Source organism: Punica granatum, chromosome 1 (assembly GCF_007655135.1).
Source record: "Punica granatum isolate Tunisia-2019 chromosome 1, ASM765513v2, whole genome shotgun sequence".
Taxonomy (NCBI): Eukaryota; Viridiplantae; Streptophyta; class Magnoliopsida; order Myrtales; family Lythraceae; genus Punica; species Punica granatum.
The window spans coordinates 53,550,812-53,570,254 of record NC_045127.1 but is presented as its reverse complement, the minus strand read 5'-3'; the positions used below and the strand labels follow the sequence as shown (position 1 = coordinate 53,570,254).

The following is a 19,443-nucleotide window of genomic DNA, read 5'->3' as shown; positions in this document are numbered from 1 at the left end:
GTCACCGTTGGCATACTACTGAGTCCATTATTTTGTTTTACCGAAAAATTTATCAGAATCTATACATAATATATAATTGCAAAATAGAGAAAAGATTATTAACGACGTCGCTTCAATCTTCAAATGCTCAACTCCTCAAGGCCCGACCCTTCACATACGCCGTGACATTAATTAAATACTTTTATTTATTACTATTAACCATTCTCATTAATTAAACCACCGCGTTAATTGAACCATGAAAATTCTAAAACAGAAGTAACATAACATTAGTTAATGCATAATATTAATTTATTCCATCCACAATATAATTGAATTATTATCCAATGATCTATATATAAATTAATATAATAAGATATATAATCGAATAATAATCTCGCAAAATGCAGGCTCGAGCTGCTAGTTTTAGCGTAGGACGATATACATGGGAACAAAACGTGCGGGAAGTCGCTTTCTATATTTGATTATCCCTTTGCATCTCTGTCCGTAATCAGTATCTTTCCCTTAAGAGGACAATGCTCATAAATGTTCGTCCATGATTTTGTATTGAAGGGTTTAAATTTATAAAGGAAAGGCGTTGTTTCATTTTATCAAACCAATCCTAGCAGTTAAGACCTGCCTCGGAGTGTCAAAGACCAACCGTCGTGTTATATGATACCCGATGCTGCAACCAGTCAGTTATCTTACTCACCTCTCGACCTACTCAGATTCGGGCTATCATCAAGGAGGTTTTCATGATTGATCCGATATCTCAAAATTTTTCCATTCTTTGCTGAGGCTGTTCTCCAACCACCTATGTCATTGGCCTTTTCTTTTCCAAGTAGATGCATCCCACTCAAGTCGATAAGCCTTTGCAAATTGATACATATTTTGACAGGTTCAATTCACGTTTTCATCTTGGAATGTTTGCAAGTAGTTTACACTTTACAGCCCATCTGTGAGGACTACTGAAGTTATCGCAAGCCCTCAGAACATAATTTGACCGATTTCTGTGACATAAGCTGAGTCCATTTCGAGGAAGAGATCATGTTGATGGTTTGAAATCAGTTACAGATTATATTTCTTTCTTTTCCTTCTCAATCTCAGGCACATGATAGCTCAAACACAATCTCGAGGTTCTTCAGGCTTTCACGAATTCTATAACATGATTGGCCTTGTTTAGATACAGACATGTACACGACATTCAATATCGTAAGTCAGAACCATGAGGGATACAAAACTAATGACCGTAACAGAACCTTAAACAGCAGCTGCAGAAGAGGAAAAGGCACTTTCTTCGGGAGTCTGGAGAGGTGTTAACTCATGCAGCCTAAAAGTTCCGTCCGTTCCTGCAGCCAGAACACAAATAGATTTGGCCACATATTTTCAAGTTCTAATCTATCAGGAATCAGTGACAGCAAGCACTTTCTTCGGGAGTCTGGAGAGGTGTTAACTCATGCAGCCTAAAAGTTCCGTCCGTTCCTGCAGCCAGAACACAAATAGATTTGGCCACATATTTTCAAGTTCTAATCTATCAGGAATCAGTGACAGCAAGAGCCTCATTATCCGACAGGCCAGATGAATCAGTTTTTCAATTTGAAAATTTAAGGTTGTCCTGTGGAAGTTGTTATCATGGTATCTGAATAGAACAGCAAACAGCGAGTGTAACTCATCGTATTTCTTTTCCACTTTTGGTGCCACCATTCTTTCCAACTCACCTCATAAAAATCACAGAAAATCAATGAACTTTCTATTATCATTTCACTAGATGCCAATAGATTATAAAGTAATGTGGGCTTACATGATTTTACCTTGTGGAAATTGACCGAGGATGTACAGCAGCCCTTGGAGCACTGAGGCGCCGCATCCTGTGGTCGTTCTCCTTGCTTACACGCAAAGCAGCAACCTCCTTCTCCATAATAGCTACTTCTCTCCGCATTCTTTTAGACTCAATTTCCATTGCTTTATTCAACGTGTCAACTTTCTTTGCTAACATCTGCAATACTGGTAATATTCAGACCGGAGAAAAGGAAACCGAATGGACAGCAAGGATGGAGTATAAGTAGCTGCTATGATCGAACCTCGATTGCATCATCCTTCTCTCTGAGGCTGTGGTCTTTCTCATTGCAAGCCTTCCTCATCGCTATAACCTCTTTTTGCAACATATCATACAAGACTCCCGATACACAGTCTTCCCTTTCAGCTTTTTCAGTAGGATTCCTGTCGGCAATCTCCTCAGATGAACTATTCATCTCAGTTGTTTGAGGTGGGTTGCCAATATTTTCCGGTGTGTTATCCGTCTCGGTAGAACTTGGAATTATTTTATCAAGGGACCTACTACCACCATCGAATGATCCCGATGATGTTCTGCTGTTCTTTAACAATGTATTAGCACTGTTGGACCGAAGAAGTCCATTCTGTGCAATTGATATTTTCTTGGATGTATAACCATTAGAGGATAATCTTGCATGATCTGCCCCACCAAGAGAGAGACGACGTGAACTCCCATAGCTAGTACCTTTTATTTCTGAGTGTGCTCGAACGCTAGTATTCGATCCTTTAAGCTTTTCTTCCAAAACCTTGAACCGCAGTTGGTATTTTTCCTGAGAAATTAGTAGACCACAGTTAGGATTGATAGCATTTCTTTAATAAAGTTCTCGAGAATGAGTGCTAGACAGGACTACCACACAGAGGATATGATTCACAAACCTTTAGTTGGGCTTCCGCTTTTGCAGTGCGCTCAGCTACTGCTAGCTTGTCCCTAAGTTGTTGCATTTCACCCTACAAAATACGGGGCACCACTATTAATCCTGCTTTCAACTGCAATGATAATACGTTCACAAGATATCAAGTAAAAGGAATTAAGAATATCAGCATTTTCTTAGCAGTAAGGCACCTCCCAAAAATAAATAGATTAATAAATAAATAGACAACATTGTTTTCTTGTCGGAATTAATTTGCGATATACTTCTGTCTTTCACGACAAGGAGCCAATGCCATATTTCCTTCATGGTCTGCAAAGTAGGAAACCTCCTATATGATGTTTAATCAGTTAATCTCCTATGTTTCCTATAATGAATCTACAGAAAGACCAAGAAATTAATAAAAATACCCATCTTTTGTTTAATAAAAAACTTGCATAGGTTCAAAACCTCTTGATTTGATAGTGCATGCCTAGATAAAACTTAAAGGAGCATAATGCAAGCCAATCTTTACATGCCTGGAGAAATCTCCTTTCCTTGAGCCATTCCTTCACAGGCATAACCTTGTCGCTGGCATCTTTCCAGTCATTTGCAACTACAGTGGCTACGCGATTTGCAGAAACCTTTGCACGGGCAACTTCCCTTTCCAGAGTCTTCTTCTCCTCCTATGGAAAGCTCAAATGTCAGCATGCAGCTTGAGACATTTACGGCAATAAAAAGTCGCAACTATATTTTCAGTGGGATAAGAGATTCCAGAAGATAATTACATTCATTTCTTGCACCACTCGCCGGTAATCACGTACAGCATTGGCAGTGGCTCCGCCAGCCAATACAGCTTCCTCAAGCTCCCGAACAGTTTGCATTAGCTTCTCAACTTCAGCAACCTTTTGCCTGTGCATCTTGTCTAAGATTTTGTTCTCCTCCTGACAAGAGAAAAGGAAATAAATAAAATCTATCAATGTCTCTGCTAACCAACATCTTCTAAATACTTTGTTTAAGGCTCCTATTAGAAGAATTAATGGGAGAAAGGAGATACCTGGCATATCTCAATTTGTTTCATGAGGTCTTGATTTTTGTTCTGCAGATCATCAACAAGTGATGCTTTAGCTAAAGCAATCTGAACGGTTCTTTCAGCCTCAACTAGAGCAGCCTCCTTGGACTTTGTAAGGCGATCGAGTGCTCTATTATCTTCCTGCAACTTCGCTGCCTGAATATGAAGCCAAAAGGATGTCAGGCAACTAAAACTTGTACCTATCAAACCCCTCCCGCAAAATTTAAAACATTTATGTACACCTGCAGGGCCCATTGAAGGAAAAGAGGAAAAGTTCACAACAAAGCCAAGAAGTTGACATATCATAACAGCAGTTACTAAAGTCCGTCTCATACCTCCATTCTGGCGAGCTTAAGCTCTGCCTCTAGTGGAGTAATGATTGCCTCAATTGGAGGCATATCATCATCCTTTTGCGCAGCATGGACTCTCCTAAGTGTAGCCTCTGCAGCAAATTGTGCGGCCAGGGCAGCTTTCTTCTCATCATTTATTCTCTTTATCTCAAGATTCTGCAAAATTGAAAATAAATTACCATCCCATCTAGAAGTCAATAATATTACGCAAAACAGGACGATATCCAGTACCTTGCTTTCCAGGAGAGCTTCAGTGGCTTTTAGCTTTTCATCCGATTTCTTCAGCTCATCGGTTAACTGAATTCAATTTCGGGAAAAGATGATCAGTAACAACTCAATCATTTACACTCTGTATAAAAAATGCACCCAAGATAGCCATTAAACTGTATGACCAGTCAAAATTTCCTCTTGACAAGAAACCGCACTCAAGACATTGTGAGTTCACTATGAGCAAGAATACCTCTTCAACAGCTTTCTCCTTGAGACGTTCGGAATACTTCAAAGCCCTAGCCTCTGCATGCGCATCTCCTAATTCTCTGTCTTTCTCTGAAAGTTGGAGTAAACCAGAGGAAAAAGAGCCTTCATAAGATTCACAGCGACATTGTGCTTTTGCGTCGAAGTGAACAAAGAATGGAAGATACATCAAGGAGTTGCAAAACAAGAGTCGACACTTTCATTCACAATGGTTTTTCTTTTACTCAAAAAAAAAAAAATGCATGCACGACGATAAACTGTCTACATTGATCATTCGTCAATGGCTCAAAATATAATGGCCAAATACAGACACCAATGCAAAGAAGGAATTATTCCTAATTGAATCAGTAAGATCGGGTTGAGTCGAAATGATCTTCTGGGAAATTGAAAATCCGCTTCGGTTCGTGATGTTTGAAAATAAATATTAGAAACACTTTCTGCGAACAAGTCCAAATTTTTACAATCTCCTATGAAGCATTCGTGCGGGGGCAACTATCCTGCTCTGTTTGCTAAAGACTAAAACGAAACTCAAGGAACTGCAATTCCAACTCGACACAATTGTCGCCCATCAGATTCAGGGCAATCTTGCAAAGCTATATTCAATCATCTGCAACAGCGAGTCAGGCCATATTTATTCCACGAGGAGCGGGAATGCGAATCGCTGCAGTGAGCAAGAGGGAGCGGGGAAGACCTCGAACTTCATTTTCGAGGCGAGTGAGCTCGACGCGGACAGGATCGGAGCCATGTAGGAGGGTGATGATGTCATCGACATCGGAGCCGGCGCGGGGGACGGCGTTTCCGACGCCGTTGGGTTTCCTGCGGGACGACTTGAAGGAAGCGGACGAGCTGAGCCCCGCCGGCTTGGGCAGCTCCGCCTCGCCGTTGCTGATGTGCGGCCCCGCCATCAGGGAGATCTGCTGCGCGCTGGCTGGCTGGCTGGCTCCTCAGCTCCCGCAGCTGAACAAGCGACCGGAAGGTAGAGAGAGAGAGAGAGAGAGAAATGGTTCCGAGCGAGAGATAGAAGGAGAGAGAGAGGCGTTGGTTGGTAGTTAAGAGAGTTAAGGAGGGGGTTTAAGGCGGGATTTAAATGTTAAGCTTTTAGAGAGAGAAAGTGAAAGAAAGCTAGAGAGAGAAACATAGATATTTTTATTTTAAAAAATTTAGTATTTTTTTTTTGGAGGGTGGAAGACAGATACGCTGTGTTTCATATGTGCGTGGGTGATGTTTTCTTCTCTGGCCATCCTTAATTATTAATTAATGGTTTATAATAAATTGAAGTCGACTATGTTATTACTAACACGGTGCGTGTATGACAAACCAAAGGGGCCATATCACATAACGAGGCGATCAGTAGTTTCGAATTTCAATTGATAATCATCACTTTATAAGATTTGATTTCATTTCACCAATAACATCACAAGTGATCTGTGCGGAAAATTATGCACAATGCAGTTGATTGTACTCCGTTCAAAACTTGCTAATTGGGTGCATACTATTCATATTTTACATTTATTACATTATTGATGGCAATGACTTACTTGATATTAAGAATATACCAATATTGCATCTGTGGTTATTTAATGAGAAGCTTGAGGCGGATTTCGATGGTCTTATTATGAGAAGATCTGGGATTCACTTGCTTGCATGTGAAGATTAACCATCAAGGCCCCTCTGTGCGAATCTTGCATTTTCGATCACATCCGATTCATCTCGAAAAAATTTCAATATTGGCTCATGTATTCATTTAAAAGGTGCTCATGATCTATTCAACCATTCCTTAAATAAGTTCATAACTATGGAAACACTAATATTGGTGATAAAATGTTGCCCCAAAAAAGAAATCAAAATTAACAGGCAGAGAATAATCATGCTGGGAAGTGGTGTCCACTAATGGCCAATGAGAGGCAGATGATTGATTTGATTATGGTGTTAATGTCGTGCTCTGCTCCCAAGCTGTTCCTGATTGGCCCATGAGAGACCGTCATGTAAAGAGTGTTAGGAGAGAGCAGTGACATACTCTCGCTTAAAATTAAAACATTTATATTAAGAAAAAATAAAATCAAAACATTTTAAATTCAGTTGTAATTAGTGAAGTTTTTAATTGCGTTTTTATTTTCCTTTCCTACATCGGGCTATTTTTAACAGGAAATAAGAGAAAGACTTCTGGGTCCCCGCATGCACAAAAAAAGAAAAAAAGAAAAAAGAAGCTATTTATTCAACGGTTAAAATTTAAGGTGGTCCAAAGGCTCCAAAGTCCAAACTAAGAAAACAACCGTTGCACATGATGGACACTGTTCACCATTCATTCACTGCAAGAAGAAACCAAAGCCTTGCCCAAGAATCAGTGCCCGAATCGAGAAGTCGATGGATGCTTCTCAACCGGAGAGAGCTGTTTGTCGCATTTAAGTTGCTAATTTTATCGACCGTGACGTCCTAACGAGTGATTGGGTGGACCGAAGATGTAATCTCACCACAGCAAAATCCTGTACTAGATAGCTTTGTTCCGTTGAGGAGGAAAAAAAAAAAGGGGAAAGTAGTGGTCCTCCGAATAGGTAAATCCAATGCCGTGCCTCTCAATCTATAAAGACGCATCCCAAAGACGTAGCCGTACTCACCGAACCGAGCATGGAGGGAGACTCCATACCATAAGAAGATATCCTTTCATTTCCTCCCCGAAAGTCGAGCAAGCCGCTCGCTCTAGGTGGAAAGGCCTTTAATTACTCGATAGAGTTCTCTCAAGTTCTATCCAATTGTCGCATTTCCGAGCCGAAACAAACATATATGGCAACTCGATTGCACCACATCACTGACCTCTTAATGAGACACGCTTTCAAGGGGTGGAAGGCGTCATCGTTCATCAATCACAGGTCACGAGCTAGCTACTTGAGTTGTACGACTTAACAAACCGTATGACAGGACATGATTCATTTGTTAATATCGACTTTTACAGGACCATGCTGAATTACGAGACCGATCTCAATGTTAGAACGATGGCGACTTCGACCGTTTGAGATTTTTTGTACGATGCAGAACACGGGGGAAGATGCTGGGAGGGAGGGAAAGCTAAGTGAAGGGAAGTGGGACAGAGGACAAGAGCACATGCGGGCGTGAAAGCGTAGAGTGCACATGTTCGATTCTTTTGCACGAGACAAAGCGTGATTCCGACCCAATTGGCTGGGCCTCACCTTCGTCTCTCTCTCACTCTCTCCTTTCATTGATTTCCACCTTTTAAAAAAATAAACATTATATTACAAATTCTTATTATTATTATTATTATTATTATTATTATTATTTCGTCGAATATTTACGCTTGGCATTTATAGTTCTAAGATAAGCTCAAAAAATTGGGGAAAAAAAAAAAGAAAAGAAAAAAGATCGGCGTCCTTCCACCCACACGGACGCGGGAAAACCCTGGCGGGTGCATTATTGAGATCCTCATATAACCAGTCCCCCCCCCCCGTACATGTACCCACCAGTAAGGTGAATCATCCGGTCTCGGACACAATCTATTATTCAAACCGACTCCATCGTAATTGTCGGTTACTATGACGCATAAAGCAGCAGCAAAAGAAAACAAAAGATCCACCCCTACGGCCTACTCAATCAGCCAAACATCTTGAACGAGCCTCGAACCTATGTCTTCAAGTCATTGGCCCTAGGCAACGAGGTAGAATTCCAAAGTCGAACTGTAACCGTGCCGAGTGACTGTTCATCACTCGCACTGCATAAGCCCAATTTAACATGATAGGACACAAGAATAGAAATTGTCGACTGGATATTGCATCACTGGACACTATCTATACTACATGCACCGGTAATTCACTGTAGCTTCGTTTTTCTTTTTTCTTCCTCCTCCAATAGGCTTCGGGTTTAAACATAAAGAAGAAAGGATGGATAAGAAGACCACTGCAAAACATGGCAGAAGTGGGCGAGCAATGTGTTGGATGGAACCACTGACAGAGAAAAGGGTCCGATAGAGCCTACCGCTGTCAACCTCGTTTGGTTCCCATTACTGGTCCATGACAACTGGGCATACCATAGATAGTCACTTAAAACCCCATGTTAGTTTGGTGGGTGTCTTGCTTTTGCAGCCTACTTGCCTTTCCAAAGAATAAGTCACTCGATATGATTAAGATTAAGATTTTTTCGATAGGTACATTTGCACGCGCTCATTTACAAAAGGCATAAGGTTCGTGATGAAATCCACTCGATAAATTTTATTTTTTTTCATGTATGCACTCATTCATGCATTTGCATTTCCTTTATCGATATATACGGGTATTCATTCATTTCGATTTTTTGCCATCCCCAGAAACATGTTCGTTGTGTTGAGCATGGTATCTTTGCCCGAGGAGATCATTTCAAAAAAAATACAGCCTTTTAAATGGGGATGGCAAATTGACAAAAGGTCGTATGATTTAAAAATCACTATTATTTTCATATCAACTGTATCATGCTTGAGATGAACCCATTGATAAACCCACTAAGTACAATGAACACACTGTGCGCCATTCCTTGGATACAAGCTACTTGTATAGTCAATGTGATAGAAGGGCCCCTGACCTGTAGCTTGCAGCGAAAGAGTGGCACATTGAACTGATTCCGGGCAAACTTCTGGTAAGGAAGCAGCAACTAGTATAAAAGACCTGACACCATAGTAGTTTATGTTGTTTCAGAGCCTGAAACCTTTGGTACGGCACCTTCATGTTCCTGGCGTCGCTGTTCTCTCTATATAATCACCCGAGATGTAAATGAATTGAGATATTAAAGCAGAGAAATAAGGAAAGTTAAAAATTGGCAACTGACAATCTAAATGGCACTCAAATCCACAGAAGACTTCATCAATCTAATAAGCTATGGGTGGGACACGGGCTCATAACTAGATCACAGTCAGGTCCTCAGCACGATCAAGATCTCAATTTTCTATCTCCAGTTCTTCTCTCTTTCCTCTGCTAAGAGCAAAATCAAAACACTGTACTTTTAGTACTTTTCTAGCACAAGTTAGACACTCTACAGAATGGTCTAGCTTGCGATTACAACTTAGTAGGGTACAAGCTCTAAATATAAGATGACGCTATCATTCATATACATACTTGACAGCCATGAGGCTATTGGCACAGATGGCTCAGAATCCCCAAAAAATTGATGTGAAGTAAAAGTACTCGGACATCAATTACGTGCAATAAACTCATAAAGGTTGCTTCCAGTAAGCACTTTTTCCTAACAATGCATAGTGAGCATAGAAAACCATATTGTCAATGCTTTTCGATCTCAATTTGCTCACTAGAAGTTGGTATGGCGCCTGATTTACATGTATATGCAATAGAATACATTGATTAAACCATTCTTTGTGTTTCTCGATTCACTTCATTTTCCAAAGCCAGGAACAGGAAGTGTTATCATTCAACGGGGTAGCCAATTTCTGTTACCCATAGACATGGAAAAGAGGTCCTTCAAGTCAAATATTCACTACCAGGCTCTGACAGGCACATTGTACATGTGCTTAAAGGCTAATTAAGAGATAATAAAACAAAATAAAGGGGGAGCAAAAATGAGGGAGTAGAAAGTAGACAGAATATCTTGTGACAGATTTGGGAACTGGATAAATCACAAACAATGAGTAGGTCTCTATTTGCTTAATTCTCGAATTATATATAATTAATTGGCGATAATAGATGTCTTCAGACACTCGTTTTCCCTGCTACCAGATGTCCGATTTTTTTGCCGACAATAGCTAAACTTTAACAGTGCATTTGATTTCAGAATTAAAGTAACTGTGATTTTGATTGTGGAAAATGACAAATGAGATGGGATTATAAATTTGACTTGGGAAATGTGTGTTTTTGTTGTGTAGTGTGTTTAGTTAAAGTTAAAGTTAAAATTTTTGACTTGGGAAATGTGTGTTTTTATTGTGTAGTGTGTTGAGTTAAAGTGAAAGTTAAAATTTTGAAATTAACTTTGAATCCAAACGGAGCCAAGCATCTAAGTCATTAAGTTGTTATCAAAAAATGGCACTTAGTGTAAGAGTAATACGACTCATGCCAAACAAAATTATGTCAGGTATGATAGTTCTGCTACTAAATTTCATCTGCAGCCACATCACCAGGAGTTGTAGAAAGAAAAGAATTTGAAGGTAAAGACCATACCCTTCTTTCCCAGTAAGGCAGGAAGCACACGAAATCATAGACTGGAGTGATGGTCGAGACAAGAACGGCATTGAGTCCCGTAAACACCAGTAGAGCTGCCATGGGCCGGGTGTGATGTGGCATTGTAGATAGAATTATCCCCTGGAACATATCATCATTATTACACATGTATAAAACCTACAAATTTAACCTAAATTAGCAGCATTTAGAACGGAGATTAACTTCCTGTGTTATAAGAAGTGAAAGTGGGTTATAAAGAACATGGAAGATGAAAGATACTAACTTCAGCAGCTCAAGTAAGCATTACATCATTTCACACTAGGAGTTGCTTAATGTTTATCAAATTTTCGGCTCATAAGATAAGGTCGAGGTTGGAGCAGGAACAAGAGTGACAAATCCAGACAGCCCATTCATCAAACAGTTCGTGCGCACAAACTCGACCAGGTGTCCGCCAGAATCCTCCGGGGGAATCACGTTACCGGAGAGACATCAGCCTAGAGCATAGACTGCTGAAGTGAAGTGAGCGGAAGGAGGACGGAGCTCACCTACTTGAAAATGGAAATCGTCCGATCACTGCTCGTGGGACTCCGACGCCGTCGTCGGTGAATGATGGGAGCTCTGACAGCGAGCGGACGTGCTAAAATATGGTGGGCTTCGTTTGCATGGCTGGCCCAGGAAGTTCTTGAAAAAGGCCCCCTCCCCCCGACCCTTTCTCTCTTCCAAAAATAAAATATAATAAAAAATAAAAAATACGGTTTTTCTTTTATTTCGACAGTCCGACAGAGAGACTGTTCCGATGATGAGCCTTCCCGCTCTTTCATGCCTCCTCTCAACTGAAGTCCGTCATCCCCTGAATTCGCCGCCACCCCAACCACCTCCCTCCTCCGCCCTCCACCGCCACCTATATCAGACCCAACCCGCTCACTTGTCCTCCGACAATGCTAACACATCGCAGTCCATCTCCTTCACGATATCCGACAAGAACCCCACAGTCGTCTCATGGACTTCTTCCATCTCCCGCCAATGCCGGCAGGGGCAACTATCTCAAGCAATCTCCACCTTCTCCCACATGCTCCGTTCCGGCGTGGACCCTAATGATATCACCATCACCACCCTTCTTTCGGGCTGCGCTGATTTCCCGGACGAAGCCGGGTCCCTTGGAGCTTCGGTACATGGACTCGCCCTGAAGACGGCAATGGCCAGAGGCAGCGTGATGGTCGGTACAGCGGTCATTGACATGTATGCCAAGCGCGGCGATGTGGGGTCCGCCCGGATGGCGTTCGACCGCATGGGTGGGAGGAATCCCTTCACCTGGAACACCATGATCGACGGATACATGAGGAACAGAGAGATTGGCCCTGCTCTTGAACTGTTCGACGAAATGCCTCATAGAGACGCGATTTCGTGGACTGTGTTGATTAACGGGTTCATCAAAGGAGGTTACTTTGATGAGGCCCTAGACTTCTTTTCCCAAATGCAGCTCTCAGGGGTCAAGCCTGATTACGTCACGATCATCTCGGTGCTTGCTGCGTGTGCGAATTTGGGATCACTAGGTTTGGGCCTGTGGGTCAATCGACTTATTATAAGCAAGCACTTCAGGGACAATGTTAGAGTGTGCAATGCACTGATAGACATGTATTGCAGATGCGGATGTGTCGACTTAGCGAGGCAGGTGTTTCAGAAGATGCCAGAGAGGACTGTTGTGTCGTGGAACTCGATTATTGTGGGATCCGCAGCCAACGGTCATGCTGAGCTGGCCCTGGAGTTCTTCAAGAGCATGCAGGCGGAAGGCTTCCAGCCGGACGGTGTCACTTTCACTGGGGCTCTCACTGCCTGTAGCCATGCTGGGTTAGTGAAGGAGGGGCTTCAGTACTTCGACACTATGAAGCGGGTGCATCGGATCAGGCCGAGAATCGAGCATTTTGGGTGCTTGGTTGATCTTTATAGCCGAGCAGGGAGGCTGGAAGATGCCTTGAGGGTGATAGAAACCATGCCTGTGAAACCAAACGAGGTCATTTTGGGATCTTTACTAGCTGCTTGCCGAACCCATGAGGATGTCAATTTAGCCGAGAAGTTAATGAAGTACCTCGTCGATGTAGACCCTGACAGCGATTCCAACTACGTGCTGCTTTCAAACATATATGCTGCGGTTGGAGAGTGGGATGGGGCAAACAAGATTAGGAGGAAGATGAAATCTCGGGGTATACAGAAGAAACCTGGGTTCAGTTCGCTTGAGGTTAGTTGTACCACTCACGAGTTTGTGTCATGCGATAAGTCGCACCCTGACTCAGAGCAAATATATGCAATGCTGGATTTTTTGTCATCCGAACTGAGGGTTCACGGGTATGTTCCTGAAGCCGTGGAGCTGGCGTTGTACGAGAATGATTGATGAAATTTGCCAGTAATTCAGAGGAGGAAACCTACTTCTCCTTTGTCAGCCAGCGTTTTCATATAGAGCGGAATTATGGTTTCATGCGGTTGAGGAATGATATTGAAGCGAATGAATGGACTGTAAAGCAGAAACTATGCCCACATTCACATTATGAAACTACATAACTTCAATGCATACAATTTTTATGAGGGAAGATCTTAAGTTGGAAATGATATTACAACTTCTCATTTGATGCTATGCTATAAAATCACAAGCGAGTCAGTTTCAGTAAACTTCCTTGCCTACGTCACTCCTGAGGCCGAGCGAGCCAGAGAGCGCTGAGGGCTCTGAGACGTGAAAAGTAATCGTTTATTGCTAGAAGAGCCCGTGCGGACTGTCGTGTTGTTAGAATCCGATGCATTTGTTGCAGTGTCTGTTGCCTCAGATTATCAGCCTAGGCAGCAGAGGAAACAGCACCAAAAGATGAGCAGATTGAAAGTTCCCAAGAAATATCTTCAAATGGATCTTAGCATATGTTGTTTAAGAGGATTATGAATACTTTGGGAATAGAATTTTAGAATGAACCTGGCGAAGGAATCCCTCGAGCGTTCCGAGCTTCCCCATCGCCATGGCCATCTGGCCCATGTAGTTCGCAACGTTTCCAGAAGGGCCCGATGAGCTGGGCGTGCCACTGGCCAATGTCTCTGCCAAAGATTGCTGCAGTGCCTCCATCCCCTGTGTCAAAGCATCTTCGGTTTGCTGTGACGATTGCTGCAAGTTGCAGATGCCCATCAACTGTTGCTCAGTCAGAGGCTCCAGTTGGTTCACAAGAAGCTGCAAATAGCACCCAATCTAGTAAAATCGTGCGCAAAATCTGATTAAGAAAGCCTAATTAGAAAGAAAAAGCACCTTAAGGAGGTCTGACGAGCGGAAACCTCCAATCCACAGGAAACAACGTTCTGCCGGAGTCTTCCACATCCCTGACAGGATGTGGAAAACGTCTGCTTTTGCTGCTGTACCTTTAAGCCTGAAGATGTCATCAAAGTGCGCTGCAACATTATCGACGACTGTCCTGAGTTCAGTGTCACCAGCATGTGCATTGACTGCACTTCTCAGCTCTCCTACCAGCTTATTATGCTCTTCCATCCACCGAGCATATTCTGCGTCAAACACCAAAGCACCTGAAAGAGAAGCCCATTTAAAAACCTTATCCCGACTGAGATATATGATTTCACTATTGGTATGTACATAGCAAACCAGGGGCAGTCTTGCTGTGAACCGGCTCGTTTCCATTATAATTTTAAATCTTTACAACCTAAATCATTTTCTTATTATATTTGGTTGAACCTCAAGTGACCTGTGAACCATACAGCTGAGCCGATTTAATATCCAAGTCTATTGCAAAAATTATGGCCATTGCTATAAACCTGTGATTGGTTTGTTGCTCCCGAGAGGCACAATATGATGCATAAACATAGGATCACTGAGCAGGAAATTAGCATAATACCATTTCCACTTGCCGAATGCGACTGATCTCCCGAGCTCGAAGTAGTTATACCCTGCAACCAGAAATGGAAAAAGGACCGAAGGTCGCTTAAAGAAAGAACTGTTACATCTATCGAACCCACGAATGTCCCCTAATTAAAAACTCGACCTGTTTACGGGCTCCGTGGAGCTCTTGCTCTAATTGGGTGAGTTTCAGTCTACTGCTCTCCAGTTGTTGCACATATGCCTGCAAAAGAAGGGAAATTGTAAATATACATATGGACATGTAGACATATATATTAGTCACATATATATATGTATTTATGTAGCAACAAGAAAAAGGAAACGGCAAATATGGTTGATCTGGTGAGAAAGTGTTCTGCAATAGGAAAAGGACCTAAAATTAGAATACCTACTTTTTTCCTTAGTCGGCTTTTTCTGGCGGCTTCACGGTTTTGAGCAAGCCTGCGTAGCGCCTACAATCAAAACAACTAGAATCAGATGTAATACAATGAGAAGTTGAGGCAAGCTAAAGTAGGCCTCTTTACCTTTTGATCAGAAGCCTTTCCTTTCAGTTTTTCGCCAGAATCGGCTGTTCCAGCAGCATTCAGTCGAAACCTTTCAAACTGCAGAAGCGAAAAAAGACTAGTCGTCTTGCTTATATGCATCAAAACTGAAATGAGAAGCTACTCTTGGCTGAAGGTCAAGTGAAGGAAGTGGCAGTAAATAAAGAAAATATATCCTGAAAATGGTGGTAAGAGGCGTCACCCTGTCCTTGTCACTTGTGTCATCTGTTGAAGTCTCCGTCCTTGGACTCGAATCCACCATGTTTGAGTCTTCCCAATTTTCCCGAGGATTACCACGTAAAGAAACTTGGTTGACTTGTGATTGAGATCCAGAAACAATGGCAGGGAAGTTCATATGTGGGGACGCGAAGGGCTGAAATTTAATATCCCGGCATGAGAAGAACTAGAGCTATTTAAACTAGTTCATACTGATGTATCAGACTCAGGACAAACCAAAAGGCCTGACCTTATTCAAAGCAACGAACTGGGAATCAGCACCAACTGCTTGGCCACTCAGCTTCATTTGATTGAAAGGAGGTTCTGGTAGCAACGAAATAGCCAAGTGGAATGTCAAAAGAAAACAAGAGAAAAGGGCAGATTTGTTTTATGTTATCAGCAAAAGTAGAGAACATACTTCTGCTGAGATCAACTGCATCTTCTTCTTGATATGCAACAGACTGCTCGAATGCTCCAAAGTCGGCTTTCTAAGAGGAATCAAAGAGCCTCGTTCTGTTCCTCTAAAGAGACAAGTTAGACAAAAATAAGGATCAAGTACCAAGATTGAATTGAAAAGAATGCGAAGATTTACTTCCTATACAGACGAATTCCATGGCACATATGGCAAGAACCTAAAGGGTATTCCTTCGAAGAATCATACCATGCAAGCATGCAACACGAACATATATATCTAGAGTCGTTCAATTCCAAAATAGTTCAGTAGCAGACTCATCAGCAGGAACCCGACCAGAGAATAAACAAAGAATAGGATGGAAGTAGAGGATGGACATAGCAAGAGGCTCCCATCCCATTAGCCACAAAAATAACGGGCGAAAGCAAAGAAGAATCAAGACTCCAAGGGCATATACAGCATAATAATGGAAATCTTCTCGCAAGCAGACCAACCATTCCCTTGCAGGATGAGAAACGATTGAATCAAGAAAAGGGCCAACAGAAATACAGGCAAGAGCAAGGGAACTTCAAAGAGGGGGGAAGAAGAAGAAGCTAGCTCGATGAAGGTAGGTGAGGAACAAAGCATGGCATCCCGTTCAAGACTCTGCGATCATCTTCAACCCCCAACTCCCGTTAAAAGACACAAAAGGGCAATCATCGATTCAGGAAAGTTGCAAACTTAGAGCTTCTGAGACACCAAAATCACTCATCACGACATGAAAATTGGCGGCTGAAAAGATAAAAAGAGAACAACTTCCCCTCAAGGCACCGAAAGAACACGATAATATCCCAGAACCCAGCAGAGAACAAGGCAAGTACACGAACCTTTCAAACCTCAGAAAAGCTTTTCGATTACCAAACCCACCACAGCCCCCCACCTTTTCATCACAGTAGAAGCACCGAAGAAAGAGGGAGAGGAAGAAAAAGACAGACCCAGATGTTAACTCAGAATCTGAGAATTTTGAGTCGGGGAAATGAGCAAAGCCCCTTTCTTTCTTTCCAACCCAAACAAGAGACTGGAGTAGTGCTTTTGTCTTTGACTTTGACCCTTTCTGCCGAAGAATTTTTTTATTTTTTTATTTTTTATTTTGACGAGTTTTCAGGCATTCCTGTTCAATGATACGATTTTCTTACATTTCTATGCGTGAGCTTAGATTTCTCCAACTTTTCCTTTATGTAGTAATATATTTTATTTATTTATTTATATGAAAAAGAAAGTTTAAGTGTGGGTTAAATTACCCAAATTAAGTAGCTGAAATTAAATATTCAACGCTTAATTGAGTTTAACTTATTTGATAATATAAAAGAAAAATTGACTTAAATTAATAATTCAATTAAAAAGTGCTTAACAATTTATTGGGGAGCTACTTTTGTTTTTCACTGACTCTATCAGTTGGAGGGCCTTTTGTAATTGTTGCAGCGATGGGCCTCAACTTATGATTTGCAGGAACACAGAATGGTGGAGAGGCGGGAAGGTGACTGAGTAACAAGGGGCGGTGGGCCTCCAACTCTGACCATCTCCGTCACGGTTGAGGTCACCAGCAACCTCCAGGATCGCCGGCAACCTCGTTTAAGTACTGATGGCCCTGATTGGCACCCTACCCCCGATCGCCTGGAATCAAAGAGAGATAGAGAGAGGAGATTCGAGGGGTGGGAGCCTCGAGCATGGCCACCACAGCAGACCTCACCTTGGGTAGTGTTGGCCGGGGTTGGGGCTTCCACCACCCGAAACCTCCTCCTTTCTCTCTTCGAATAAAGCACTTGTTTCACTTATCACTTCATAATTAAGTCGAAACAAACACAATCGAAGATTTTGTACAACGGACCGACCGAATAAAAAGGCAATTAGACTCTAACTAATCCAGTCGAGTCGGATCGGCCTATTAATGGGTAAAACTCTCATAGCGTGAATCTTCTACATTCACAATTAATCGAACCCGAGACCTTATTTAAGCAAAATAAGTATTGAACCGCTTGAATGTCAGTAAACGGCAAAGATATATTCCACATACTATATGCTGTCCCTTTTGCGCATTTTGTGCATGTGAGATTGATTTTCGGTCTTAAAGCGGATACGAGTTAGCAGTACAAACTACTTATTATATAATGGTGGGGGAAATAACGATTGAGCACAATGACCCAAATGCATTTTTCTTGAAATGCTGGCCCATAAATTAAAGAACAGTCATGGCGATTCTGATGACGGGCCCCATCTTTCATATCAGAGCCCAATTGCCAAATTATTAAGTGAGTGTGGGCCAATAAAAGCCCACATGCGCCGTTCGGATGGCAAGTGGACAACAAATAAATGGAGAAGAAAAACAGGACAGGAAGAATGATCACTCACGCCCCCATCGGCTAGGAGAACAGACCGACCACTCCCGAAGTTGTCATATATAATGGCCTTCCGTTCAACCCTTCAAGGCTCACGCAGCTGCGCAGTGAGCACAGATCGAACTATTCTTTCGCCTTTTACTAAAGAATACTGCGTGCTCGCTGCAAATAGCAGCATACATATGCCTATTTCTGGTAAGGCCCGCCTTAACTGGCAGAGCATCTACAACATGAGTTCAAAATGGGTTTGTGCAAATCCATTGGATTTTCGCATATTTCACGAATACGAACTTCTATGCATGCATGTGCGGAGTACGATCGCTAAAGCTCATAAATCCGAAAGGGCTGCCATCACGAGGAGACCCTTTAGACAACTACTCTCCTTTTCCTATTAAGACGAAACAACAGCAAACGTACACATATCCAGCCACTTAGAACTGATCTGCATTTATTAAACGAAGTGCATAAACAAATATATTTTTTGATCGTACGTCTGTCTGGTCGATGTCTCCATCTGCGAATTATTAGAGAAGATAAATGGGGACCCGAGGGAGGCAGGCTAGTAGTCTGACGCTCGCAAGTCGTGCAAGTTGCCCTGACAAATACGTCATAAAGAGGGACGCCATTTTTTTGGCCTTTTCGGTAGGACAGTGGGATGTCACCTTAAATTGGATGTGTGATGTAGTTAGCAAATATTTAATTGTTAATTGATAAATTTTTCCTGTAGGGTAGAGTATTAAAAGTGCACTCGAGAGTCGGAACGAGACGATGCATGTTTGATTCGAAATTAATCTCTCGTAATAAGTTGAAGACACGTGAATATTGACAAAAGGGGCCCACTAGGTTTCTCCGTTCTTTTTCTCTGTTTTGGCTTGTTTTGTTTGGTCTTTTCCAGTAAATTTGATGAGGACGATATCCCTGTGGAAATCCCCCCACAAAAATAGAAAACCTGTCATCCCATTTATTTCAATTTCAGCCTTCCAGTGTTGAAAATGTTCCTCTCAAAACAACGTTACCATCTGCTACATGGAAGGTTTTTTATGCGTCCAAGGAATCTTCTGTTTATGTCCACGCTCTTGAAAATTCTGGCATGCAAGTGGATGAATTTAACGGATGTGAGATTACGACAACAACTTATGACATAATACGTCGTTGCCACATACATTTTTTCCTAGATTAATTTGTAGCTAGCCCTTGTACGTGCACGATTAGAAAACTTAAAGACGTCTCTCTTTTTCTTTCTCTCTCTGTTTTTTTTTTTCTGAAGTTAATTATGAATTTATCAACCTAATTAAGGTTATAGCTGGGAGAGAGGGTTA

At 42.0% G+C, this 19,443-nt stretch overlaps 4 protein-coding genes and 1 non-coding gene across 12 annotated transcripts; 2 read left to right on the top strand and 3 right to left on the bottom strand.

Annotated features, from left to right (window-relative positions):
* Positions 1 to 1,026: 1,026 nt before the first annotated feature.
* Positions 1,027 to 5,618, bottom strand: LOC116191484 (microtubule-associated protein 70-1-like). 5 transcript variants are annotated; one of them, XM_031520266.1, is made up of 11 exons: positions 5,245 to 5,617; positions 4,540 to 4,625; positions 4,311 to 4,376; positions 4,065 to 4,235; positions 3,715 to 3,885; positions 3,446 to 3,601; positions 3,197 to 3,343; positions 2,686 to 2,757; positions 2,058 to 2,579; positions 1,788 to 1,972; positions 1,027 to 1,458 (listed from the first exon to the last, which is right to left on the bottom strand). In XM_031520266.1, exons 1-11 carry the CDS (start codon positions 5,456 to 5,458, stop codon positions 1,440 to 1,442), a joined length of 1,809 nt encoding a protein of 602 aa, XP_031376126.1. In that variant the 5' UTR covers positions 5,459 to 5,617; the 3' UTR covers positions 1,027 to 1,439. The 5 variants fall into 5 exon arrangements, with proteins under 5 accessions (XP_031376126.1, XP_031376124.1, XP_031376125.1 ...); XM_031520264.1 differs by having other exon boundaries at positions 1,778 to 1,972; positions 4,065 to 4,376; positions 5,245 to 5,618; XM_031520265.1 differs by having other exon boundaries at positions 1,027 to 1,325; positions 1,778 to 1,972; positions 4,065 to 4,376; positions 5,245 to 5,618.
* A 3,333-nt stretch (positions 5,619 to 8,951) lies between these two features.
* On the bottom strand, positions 8,952 to 11,384 carry LOC116202340. 3 transcript variants are annotated; one of them, XM_031533880.1, is made up of 3 exons: positions 11,245 to 11,384; positions 10,700 to 10,840; positions 8,952 to 9,502 (listed from the first exon to the last, which is right to left on the bottom strand). In XM_031533880.1, exons 2-3 carry the CDS (start codon positions 10,820 to 10,822, stop codon positions 9,461 to 9,463), a joined length of 165 nt encoding a protein of 54 aa, XP_031389740.1. In that variant the 5' UTR covers positions 10,823 to 10,840; positions 11,245 to 11,384; the 3' UTR covers positions 8,952 to 9,460. The 3 variants fall into 3 exon arrangements, with proteins under 3 accessions (XP_031389740.1, XP_031389726.1, XP_031389733.1); XM_031533866.1 differs by having other exon boundaries at positions 8,952 to 9,281; XM_031533873.1 differs by having other exon boundaries at positions 8,952 to 9,281; positions 11,249 to 11,384.
* An 82-nt stretch (positions 11,385 to 11,466) lies between these two features.
* On the top strand, positions 11,467 to 13,250 carry LOC116202314 (pentatricopeptide repeat-containing protein At1g05750, chloroplastic). The gene has a single exon (XM_031533838.1). It carries the CDS (start codon positions 11,496 to 11,498, stop codon positions 13,086 to 13,088), a length of 1,593 nt encoding a protein of 530 aa, XP_031389698.1. The 5' UTR covers positions 11,467 to 11,495; the 3' UTR covers positions 13,089 to 13,250.
* Positions 13,212 to 16,793, bottom strand: LOC116202322 (transcription factor TGA2.3-like). 2 transcript variants are annotated; one of them, XM_031533856.1, is made up of 11 exons: positions 16,616 to 16,793; positions 15,756 to 15,858; positions 15,588 to 15,661; positions 15,324 to 15,494; positions 15,104 to 15,181; positions 14,972 to 15,031; positions 14,725 to 14,802; positions 14,578 to 14,629; positions 13,980 to 14,251; positions 13,656 to 13,841; positions 13,212 to 13,524 (listed from the first exon to the last, which is right to left on the bottom strand). In XM_031533856.1, the coding sequence occupies exons 3-11, from the start codon at positions 15,642 to 15,644 to the stop codon at positions 13,378 to 13,380; spliced, it is 1,101 nt and encodes a 366-aa protein (XP_031389716.1). In that variant the 5' UTR covers positions 15,645 to 15,661; positions 15,756 to 15,858; positions 16,616 to 16,793; the 3' UTR covers positions 13,212 to 13,377. The 2 variants fall into 2 exon arrangements, with proteins under 2 accessions (XP_031389716.1, XP_031389709.1); XM_031533849.1 differs by having other exon boundaries at positions 13,656 to 13,904; positions 16,616 to 16,792.
* A 1,429-nt stretch (positions 16,794 to 18,222) lies between these two features.
* LOC116193361 lies at positions 18,223 to 18,342 on the top strand. Its single transcript, XR_004154270.1, has one exon. It is a non-coding gene; the product is annotated as a U5 spliceosomal RNA (small nuclear RNA).
* Positions 18,343 to 19,443: the final 1,101 nt, after the last annotated feature.

Coding starts and splice junctions, on each gene's coding strand:
- LOC116191484 (XM_031520263.1), bottom strand. CDS start 5,458: ATGGCGGGGCCGCACATCAGCAACGGCGAGGCGGAGCTGCCCAAGCCG. Junction 4,626..5,244: donor CCTCGAAAATGAAGTTCGAG/GTCTTCCCCGCT, acceptor TCCAACTTTCAG/AGAAAGACAGAGAATTAGGA. Junction 2,758..3,196: donor AGGAAAGGAGATTTCTCCAG/GCATGTAAAGAT, acceptor CGTATTTTGTAG/GGTGAAATGCAACAACTTAG.
- LOC116202340 (XM_031533866.1), bottom strand. CDS start 10,822: ATGCCACATCACACCCGGCCCATGGCAGCTCTACTGGTGTTTACGGGA. Junction 9,282..10,699: donor TGCCTTACTGGGAAAGAAGG/GTATGGTCTTTA, acceptor GTGATTATATAG/AGAGAACAGCGACGCCAGGA.
- LOC116202314 (XM_031533838.1), top strand. CDS start 11,496: ATGATGAGCCTTCCCGCTCTTTCATGCCTCCTCTCAACTGAAGTCCGT.
- LOC116202322 (XM_031533849.1), bottom strand. CDS start 15,644: ATGAAGCTGAGTGGCCAAGCAGTTGGTGCTGATTCCCAGTTCGTTGCT. Junction 14,803..14,971: donor AAAGCCGACTAAGGAAAAAA/GTAGGTATTCTA, acceptor CTTCTTTTGCAG/GCATATGTGCAACAACTGGA. Junction 14,630..14,724: donor TCCACGGAGCCCGTAAACAG/GTCGAGTTTTTA, acceptor TTCTGGTTGCAG/GGTATAACTACTTCGAGCTC.